The 9,519-nt window shown below is 63.1% G+C and overlaps 1 protein-coding gene across 2 annotated transcripts; it reads left to right on the top strand.

The window, feature by feature from the left end:
• The first annotated feature begins 1,345 nt into the window (after nucleotides 1-1,345).
• On the top strand, nucleotides 1,346-9,406 carry B4GALT2 (beta-1,4-galactosyltransferase 2). Of its 2 annotated transcripts, XM_029046777.1 has the most exons (7): nucleotides 1,346-1,415; nucleotides 3,920-4,337; nucleotides 4,955-5,190; nucleotides 6,297-6,487; nucleotides 6,718-6,840; nucleotides 7,236-7,340; nucleotides 7,692-9,406. In XM_029046777.1, the coding sequence occupies exons 2-7, from the start codon at nucleotides 4,031-4,033 to the stop codon at nucleotides 7,840-7,842; spliced, it is 1,113 nt and encodes a 370-aa protein (XP_028902610.1). In that variant the 5' UTR covers nucleotides 1,346-1,415; nucleotides 3,920-4,030; the 3' UTR covers nucleotides 7,843-9,406. The 2 variants fall into 2 exon arrangements, with proteins under 2 accessions (XP_028902610.1, XP_028902611.1); XM_029046778.2 differs by lacking the exons at nucleotides 1,346-1,415; nucleotides 3,920-4,337 and adding an exon at nucleotides 4,396-4,568.
• The last annotated feature ends 113 nt before the right edge of the window (nucleotides 9,407-9,519 follow it).

Below are 9,519 nucleotides of genomic sequence, written 5' to 3'. Positions count from 1 at the left end.
ATCCTGGCTCTGTCACTTGTCAGCTGTGTGACTGTGGGCAAGTCACTCGGCTTCTCTGGGCCTCAGTGCCTTCATCTGCAAAATGGGGATGAAGACTGGGAGACTCACGGGGGACCACCTGATTACCCTCTATCTCCCCCGGCGCTTAGGCCAGTGCTCTGCACATAGTAAGCGCTTAATAAATACCAACGTTAGAGAGGCAGCGTGGCTCAGTGGAAAGAGCCCGGGCTTGGGAGTCAGAGGTCATGGATTCGAATTCCGGCTCTGCCACTTGTCAGCTGTGTGACCGGGGGCAAGTCACTTAACTTCTCTGTGCCTCAGTTACCTCATCTGTAAAATGGGGATTAACTGTGAGCCTCACGTGGGACAACCTGATTACCCTGTACCTACCCCAGCGCTTAGAACAGTGCTCTGCACATAGTAAGCGCTTTACAAATACTAACATTTTTATTATTATCATCCCGGCTCCGCCGCTTGTCAGCCGTGTGACTGTGGGCAAGTCACTTGGCTCCTCTGGGCCTCAGTGCCCTCATCTGCAAAATGGGGATGAAGACTGGGAGCCCCACATGGGACCACCTGATGACCCTCTATCTACCCTGGCGCTTAGACCAGTGCTCTGCACATAGTAAGCGCTTAACAAATACCAACATTATTATCTCGGCTCCGCCGCTTATCAGCCGGGTGACTGTGGGCAAGTCACTGGGCTCCTCTGGGCCTCAGTGCCCTCATCTGCAAAATGGGGATGAAGACTGGGGGCCTCACGGGGGACAATCCGATGACCCTCTATCTCCCGGGGGCGCTTCGACCAGTGCTCTGCACAGAGTAAGCGCTTAACAAATACCAACATTATTATTATGGAGGGAGGAATGAATGCATGGAGGGAGGCATGCATGCATGCATGAATGGTGACCCTCCGGGGCGGGGGCAGGTCTAGGGCGGGACGGAGGGGTGGAGGGCCGGACGGGGGCGCGCACGGGGACGCGGACGCCGTGCACGCGCTTGCGCGAAGCCGAGGCCCCGGAGCGGGAGGGAGCAGGACCGGCCGTGCGGGAGGAGGAGGAGGAGGGAGGAGGGAGGAGGAGGAGGGGCAGGAGGGGCGGTGTCCCCGGGCAGCGGCCCCGCACCATGTCCGGCGGCGTTGTGCGGGCCGGGGTCCGCTGAGCGCCCGCCCTCGCTGAGCGCTGCCCCTTCCCCCCCTTCCTCCTCCTCCTCCTCCTCGTCCTCGTCCTCCTCCCCCCCGGGGCGGCGGCGGCGACGGCGGCTGCGGCTGCGGCCATGGGGGCCTTGGCCCGGGCCGGTCCCGCCCGCGGCCGCCGGAGCCGGGCCTGCAGCCGCCGCGCCTGCAGCCGCCGGGCCCGGAGCCCCAACACACACCCCAACCCCGACCCCAGCCCGGGCCGGAGCCGGACCCGCCGGTGAGACCCCCACCCCCCACCCCCGCTCCTCCGGACCCCCAGACCCCTCCCGTCCCCTCCCCTCCTCTCCCCCCTGCCCCCCAGCAGCCCCCTCGCCCCCCCGATAGCCCCCTCCCCTCCCTCTTCCCCTGCCTCCTAGCTGCTCCCTCCCACCCCCTCCCCTCCAACAGCCCCCACCCATCCCCTCCTGTCTCCCCTGCCCCCCGGCAGCCCCCTCCCCTTCTTTCCTCCCCACCCTCCTACAGCCCTCCTTTCCCCTTCCCCCCCACCCCTGCCCCCCGGCAGCCCCCATCCGTCCCCTCCTCTCTCCCCTGCCCCCCAGCGGCCCCCTCCCATCCCTTCCCCCACCCATGCCCTCCCGACAGCCCCCCTCCCCTCGTTGGCCCGCGGAGCTCCCCCCCCCCCCCAGCCCCCTACAAATGCTCCTCCGGCCTCCCAACCCCCCTTTCTTCCCTGCTCCACATCCCTTTCCCCCTTTCTCTCAGCACTCCTCAAAGCCCCTCTTTCCTCTTTCCCTCTCCCCCCACCGCCACCCAGCATCTCCCCTCCTCCCTGCGGCCTACATCCCCTCCGACCTACATCCCTTTGGACCGACCCACCCCCCTTCACTTCTCCCCTTCCCAACTTTCCTCCCATCCCTTCCCCCATCTTGTCCATCCTCCCCTTCATCTCCCTCTCCCCTCATTTCCTCTTTTCAACCCCCCTTATACCTCATCCGTCATGCCCACCTCTGTCATCTCCCTCACACCCCGACCCACTCTCCACCCGCCTCCACCCCCTGCCCGTTTTCTCACCCTCCTCCTCCTCTCCCCCGCTCCCCTGTACCTCATCTTCCTCATGGCCGCCCCCTCCCCACCACCACCAACCGGCTTTCCCAGCTCTTATCCTCATGCCACCCCACCCCTTTGGCTTTGTTTCTCTCCATCTTTTCCCCTCCCTCTCTAAGGCCCCCAGCTCCCCAGTCCCACCTCCCTTCCACTCAACCCTGCGGCCCGGAATGTTATATCGGTTGCCCCCTCACCACGGCGTCTCCCTTCACCCTCCCTGCCCTCCTCCCTCCCCCAGGGATGAGTTTCATGTTTATGATGAGCCCGTTTCTACCGTTGTTGTTATTCCGGAGCTGCCATGTGTCCCAGGCCCCTGCCTCTTCTTTCTGCTTTGCCGAGATGGCAGGGCCCGGCACCTTGTCCCCCTAACATCTTCTGATCCAGATTTCCTGGGGACCCAACTCCAACCCACACCCCCCCCTTAAGCATCAGGGAGCCGGGTGGGGGTTCCTGAGGAGTGACACTGTAGTCTGGGGTCCAGGCCCGTTTCTGGTCGTTTTACTGATAGCTTCGCTCTTCCCTGCCCCAGCTGAAGATAGTGGGTGAGGGTGGTCTGAAGTGTTGCGCGAGGAGTTTGAGTCTAGCCTCCTCCAGGCCAGAACTGACTTCCCAGACCCCCATCTCGGGCTAGCGGCCGGCATTTCGCCCCACTCTCGTTAGCTGCGTGGCTAAGTGCGGTGGAGTTGCCAGTGAGCCCTGGCAACGGTGTTCAATCTGCTGAGAGGCGCGGAAGGTGGGGCTGCCAGCTCTAAGGGAACAGGAGGGCAGCCGAGCACAAGCCCACCTCCCCATCTCTCTCCCCCTGCTCTCGGTCCAGGGTGGAGAAGTGAGGTGGAGACCCTCCCTAGGCAGGATCCCAGGACTCGGTTCCCCTTCCCCAGAACCAAGGGTACAACCTCCCCACCCCACCCAGTCCTCTCCATCTTTTTCAAACTCTTTCCTTTTGGCTGCTGAGCAGTGGCTGGCAACTCCTCCCCGCCCATCAGGGAGGTGCCCGCCTGAGCTCCAGCCCGTCTGGAGTTGGCAGAGGGGCCCAAGCGGTTTCTCGTCGCGGGGAGAGGGCGGGTGGCGAGACCGGGTCCAGGGCCTCTGCGGGCAGCTCCTGCAGACGAGAACTGACCGGGCTGGCAAGTACCGAGGAAGAGTGGGGAACAGGGGCGTGGCACCCCGCTCCTGAGAAGTTTGACAGCCTTGCCCAGTGACCGGCAAGTCACTTCACTTTTCTGTGCCTCATCTGTAAAATGGAGGTTAAGACAGTGAGCCCTAGGTGGGACATGAACGGTGTGCAACCTGATTATCTTGAATCTACCCCAGTGCTTACTCTAGTGCCTGGTGCTTAGTAGGCATTTAAGAAATACCTGCCTCCCCCCAAAAAAAGTCAGCTCCCAGCCTGGAAACCTTCTCGTACCAGCAGCACTCAGAACCCTGACTTCCGTCTACTGCCCGCACCCCAGCCTCCTGCTGCCTAACCCAGCGCTTAGTACAGTGCCCGTCACATAGTAAGCGCTTAGCAAGTACCATTCTTATTATCATCAACCCGCCCATCCCAGAATCCCTGAAAAGGGCATTTAGGAGGACTTGGTTTGCTCTGCTCTGCTCTTCCCAGGCCCTCCCCGAGAGCCTGTTCCGGGAGCTGCGGGGTCGGACATGGGTCTGCTCATCCTCTTTCTCTCCAAGGTGGAGGCCCTAAGCGGGCAGGTGTGTCTGTGGGACCCCCACCGTCGCCGCTGCTGCTGCCCTGGCTGGCCCGGGGCCCCCCGACGGCACGCCGAGGCGGGCAGCCGGAAGATGAGCAGGCTGCTGCTGGGCGGGACCCTGGAGCGGATCTGCAAGGCCGTGCTGCTGCTCTGCCTGCTGCACTTCCTCATCGCCGTCATCCTCTACTTCGACGTCTACGCCCAGCACCTGGATTTCTTCAGCCGCTTCGGCACCCGCGGCTCTGCCGCCCGCCCCCACCCCGGTGCCAACTGCTCCCGACCCAACGGCACCGCCCCCAGCCCCGGGACCCCCGAGTCTCCCAGCGGCCGGCCCGACGCCAACCGTTCCGTCACCGTCCTGCCCCTGCCGCCTTGCCCCGAGATGCCGCCCGGACTGGGTGAGACCCAGTACCGCCCCCTGAGCGAAGGCGGGGGCCCTCGGCATCGGGCGCCTCCTCCCCGGTCCTCCCTGTTCCTCTGGCCTGATATGCCCAGGAAGCTGGGGAGCCAGCGAGGAGGTGGGAGGAAGGGTGCCTTGGGACCACTCACCCCGATCACCGGGCCAGGCTGCAGCCTGCCATCTCCCCGGGGCCTTTGGCCAATCCCGAACTCGGCTGCTGAGGATTTCAGTAAGATGTTCCTTGAGGGCATTGCCCGCCTCGGTAACCCGGCTAAGCCGACCGGAGTGCCGAGGGGGTTGGAGGATGGGGAGACCCATAATTTCCCCCGCAGTGGAGACTCCCTGCGCAGTCCTCCATCCCCAAAGGGTGACCCGGGCCTCTGGCCTGGAGAGTGACCAGGGCCTCTGGCCCTACCCCGTGGAGTTCGGCTTGGCGGGGAGGACGTCTCCCCATGGAGCTCGTCACTGGAGAGAGCAGGGAAAGCGGGTGGTCGTTAGGGTGGGCAAGGAGAAAGGACCAGCCTGGGACTGACCCTCCCGGAGAATCTGGGCCCCGACCGATCGGGTCTGCCCCCTCGTGCCCCCACCCAGCCTCGGCTCGCTCTGTCCCTGCAGTGGGCCGGCTGCTGATCGAGTTTAGTTCTCCCATGCCAATGGAGCGGGTGCAGCGTGAGAACCCAGGGGTCACGGCGGGGGGCCGGTATGCCCCCCCGGACTGCACCCCTCACCAGACGGTGGCCATCATCATCCCGTTCCGCCACCGGGAGCATCACCTGCGCTACTGGCTGCACTACCTGCACCCCATCCTGCGTCGGCAACGGCTGCGCTACGGCATCTATGTCATCAATCAGGTGTGCAGAGGCGGGTGGGGGGCGGGGGGGGGGAACCGGGTCCATCAAACAGGGTATTTAGTGAGCGCTCGGTGGGTGCAGAGCATTGTACTGAGCAACTTGGGCGAGTGCAAGAGTCAATAGACACCATCCCTGCCCTAGTGGAGTTTAGACTTCACTCAGCCGATCGTATTTGTTGAGCGCTTACCGTGTGCACAGCACTGTATGAAGCGAATGGGAGAGCACCCCATAACAGGCACATTTCCTGCCCACCACGAGCTTACAGACCAGAGGGGGAGACGGCTATTCATGTAAATAAGTAAATTACGGATATGTACATAAGCGCCGTGGGGCCGGTGGGGGGATGAATAAAGGGACCACAGAAGGGAGGGGGAGAAAAGGAGGAGAAGCCTTAGGGAAGGCCTCTGGGAGGAGATGTCGGATATGAAGTCGGGGGGAATAATTGTCGGATATGAAGAGGGAGGGCATTCGAGGCCAGAAGCAAGACGTGGGCGAGAAGTCGGCGATGAGGTAAACGAGATAGAGGTTCAGTGAGTAGGTTGGCATTAGAGAAGCGAAATGTGCAGGCTGGGTTTTAGTAGGAGAGTAGTGAGGTGTGGTAGGAGGGGGTCAAGTGATTGAATGCTAGTGGGGAGACAGAAACTATAACACATCACAAGCAGGAAAGAGCAACAGGATTTAATGATATGGACACAAGTTATACTGGGGGACACATGGAGATAGGAATGAGCGCTCAAGTGCTTAGGGAATGAGGAAATGCTAAAGTGGCCGTTGGTGGTGGCCATGAGGTGAGGAGAGATGGGGAGAGTTTAATCAGGGAAGGCATCCTGGAGGAGATGGGATTTCAAAAGGACCTTGAAGATGGAGAGAATAGTGGCCTCCGGGACATGAAGGGGGAGGGCACGGACCCGAGGTCGACACAGGAAAAGCGAGGACAAGGCCCAGTGAGAAGGTTGTGGCCAGCAGGGTTTGGGGCCCAATAGACGAGGTGAGTGGTCGGGGGGTGGCTCAGAGGCCAGGGAAGGCGGGAGGACCCTGGTTTTCTCCAGGTGGGAGGAAAGGAAGGTTGGGGGGAAACCCCCGCCTGACCCTGTGTCTCCCGGCAGCATGGAGAAGATACCTTTAACCGGGCTAAGCTGCTGAACGTTGGCTTCCTGGAAGCGCTGAAAGAAGATGGCGAATACAACTGCTTCATCTTCAGCGATGTGGACCTGGTGCCCATGGACGACCGCAACCTGTACCGCTGCTCCGAGCAGCCCCGCCATTTCGCCATCGCCATGGACAAGTTTGGTTTCCGGTGGGTGACGTCCGGGGGGCCCCAGGATCCTCCCCTCCCGACCCCTCATTCTCGGGGCCCGGGACCAGCCTCTGGCCCCAGCTCTGGCCCCTCCGCTCCAGCAACCCGAACGGAGGGCAGACCTTGGCGTGGGTACGATGAGAGTATGGGAGTTGGTGGGGGTGGGGGGAGGCGGGAGTCCGCAGTTTGTGCCCGCACGGCTGACCCTGGCCGGGGTTTGGTTCTTTCAGGCTGCCCTACGCCGGCTACTTTGGAGGCGTCTCGGGTCTGAGCAAGTCCCAGTTTCTGAAGATCAATGGCTTCCCTAATGAGTACTGGGGCTGGGGGGGCGAGGACGATGACATCTTCAATCGGTGAGGCGGGGCCGGGGGGTGCCGAGGGGCCACGGGGATCGGGGTGGGCCGGGAGGGGTTCACCGCCTAAGGCCCTGGGGAGGGGGCTGGTTCCAGTATTGCTAAGGGAGGGTGCCCAGGAGAGACCTTCGGATGGGCCAGACCCAGTGGAGGGGTCCGAGCTTGGGGATTAGCGAGCCGTGAGGAGAAGCGAGGAGGGGAGGCTCTGAGGCCGGACCGCCCGCTGTCCAGGCAGGGCTCTCCGGAATGCCAGAGTCCAGGGCCGGGCCAAGTCCCCGCCCCGAGCCTGCCCCGGCCTCACCCCGGCATTGTCATCTCTCTGGCTCTGTCTGTCTGTCTCTGTTTTTGTCTGTGGTTCTGTCCCTGGTTCTGCCCCTGCCTTATCTCGCCCTCAGGATCTCCCTGTCGGGAATGAAGGTCTCCCGTCCGGATAGCCGGATTGGCCGCTACCGGATGATCAAGCATGAGCGGGACAAGCACAATGAGCCCAACCCCCAAAGGTGAACCCCCCCCCCAGCCCTCACCCTCTGACCCCTATTGGCCACCCCAGTCTTGCCCCCCTCCAAACTCGCACAGAGGAGAGTTCCCCAGAGCCCGCAAAGAGCTCAGGAAGGAACCACTGATGATCAATTGATCGTTTGTATTGCGCCTTTGTGTACAGAGTTGTAAGCACTTGGGAGGGTACAGCGTAACAGAGTTGATTGACAAGTTTCCTGCCCACAGTGAGTTTACGGTCCAGATGGGTGGCATCAGCTTTGGGCCGCCCCTCGGCCCCTCACGGCTCCCCCCAAACTCAGGGGGATCCTCTGGGTCTGACAGCCTGCCTCGTCACCCCGCCCCGCACTGTCCAGGTTCACCAAGATCCAGAACACAAAGCTGACGATGAAGCGGGACGGCATCGCCTCGGTGCAGTACCGGGTGCTGGAGGTGGCGCGGTGCCCGTTGTACACCAACATCACCGTGGACATCGGCAAGGCTCCCCCCCGGCCGGCCCGCGGCTAGCTCCTCCGCACCTCGGACGGACCGCTGCCTGAGCCGGCCCCTCCCGGCCGGTGCTCTTGCCACGGGGCTGCCGGTGGACCCCCCCCCCCGCCCACCCCCTCCGCACCCGTCTGCATGGCACAGGGCGAGGGGGCCGGCCTCGGCCCGGGGCGCCCCGCCGCGGACCGGGAGTCGGGCCTCGGAGCGGGCCGTGGAGTAACTGCCCCGCCGGGGGTGGGGGCCCGCCTCCCAACCTGCCCCTCTGGTGGGGGCAGCCCCCCGCTCTCCTCCTTTCCCCTTTTCTACAGACTCGAGACTGCCGGTTAGTGTCTGTCTGAGGTCTTGGCCCTGTTTCTCAGCTGCTCGCTTCAGGGCCCTGCTCCCACCTGCCTCCCGGACCTGCCTCCCCTAGCTCCTGCCCTTCTGCCCCGGGCCTCCCCTCCGACTTTCTCCCCGTGTCCCCGCTAATCTGAGTTTTCCAAGTCATGGAGAGCTCTGGGTCTGGATCCCTTCCCTTCTGCTCCTCTCCCTCCCAGCGGTCCAAGGGGAGATCGGCTCCCCTCTGCTCCCACCCGGCCAACCTCCCTACCCCACCCCTCCCAAGAATTGACCCTCCTTTAGTTTTGAGTCTATAGACAGGTCCTGGCCCCAGGACTCCTCACCCCTCAGAGGTAGAGGAGGAGGCTGGCTGTTTATTATTTAACAGGGGCTGGTGGGCTTTATGGCACTAACAGGTGTTTAAAGCGCCATCTTCCCAGGTCCAAGGGAGTCCCTAAAGCACAGAGGTTTATCTCCCCCTCAACCAGGCCCACGGGCCTCTTTCCCCCTCCTCCGTTCCCCATCTCTGCCCTCCTGCCTGCCCATCACCCCCGAGGAGCTTCATCCGCCCCATCCTCCCCTGCCCCACACAGCCCAGCTTTCCTCCGCCTCACCTTCCGAGGGAGCGTCCGCTCCCGTTAGAGCAGGAGCCCGGGAGCCAGGGTTTCTGGGTAATCTCAGCCCCACCACTGCCTCGCTGTGTGGCCTTGGGCAAGTCACTTCACCTCTCTGTGCCTCAGTTTCCCCTCCTGTAGAGCGGGGAGAACCCCCGGCTCCCTCTGGGGTGGGAGGCCCCCCCGTCGGCACGCGACCCGAGAAAGGAACGGGCGACCGGCGCGTCGCGCGAGGGGGGATTCCCTCCCCTTCCTCCCGTGGGAGTCTTTCTCATCACACGGTAGCCAGAGGAAGGAAGTGGGGCAGGAGTGGATGGGGTCTGCAGCTGCCTCTCCTGGATGTAGGCTGGCCCCCGTCCTGGTACGACTTGGGGCTGGGGCTGGGGGTGGTTTTCATTTCCTGGGGACCAAGGGTGGATTTTGCATGGGGGCGGGGGGAGGGGGAAAGGGACAGGGCTTCTTGAGCCCCGGCTCTCTGTACCTTGCCCAGCGGGGGCCGGGGGTCGGGGTAGGTGGGGGGTGGGCTGGGCTCTCTGCCTGAAGGCAGCAGTTTGCCCCCTGGCACCAGGTAAGCCTGCTCAGTCTGCGCTCGGGATCTTTGTATATTGCACAGGAACTTGTGTGGATGCTTTAGTAAAAAAACATGAATGGAGCCCACCCTGCCTGTCGATGGGGTGGGAAAGGGGGCTTCGGGGTGGGGAATGGTGGGACAAGAGGGTGGGGCGGGACAAGGAAAGACTTCTCCCTTCCCTCCCCCCAGCTGGTC

This window comes from Ornithorhynchus anatinus, chromosome 18, assembly GCF_004115215.2.
Source record: "Ornithorhynchus anatinus isolate Pmale09 chromosome 18, mOrnAna1.pri.v4, whole genome shotgun sequence".
Lineage (NCBI taxonomy): Eukaryota > Metazoa > Chordata > Mammalia > Monotremata > Ornithorhynchidae > Ornithorhynchus > Ornithorhynchus anatinus.
Note: the sequence above shows the minus strand (reverse complement) of the source record. Positions and strands in the feature narration are given on the sequence as shown.

Coding starts and splice junctions, on each gene's coding strand:
- B4GALT2 (XM_029046777.1), top strand. CDS start 4,031: ATGAGCAGGCTGCTGCTGGGCGGGACCCTGGAGCGGATCTGCAAGGCC. Junction 6,488..6,717: donor ATGGACAAGTTTGGTTTCCG/GTGGGTGACGTC, acceptor TGGTTCTTTCAG/GCTGCCCTACGCCGGCTACT. Junction 7,341..7,691: donor AATGAGCCCAACCCCCAAAG/GTGAACCCCCCC, acceptor CGCACTGTCCAG/GTTCACCAAGATCCAGAACA.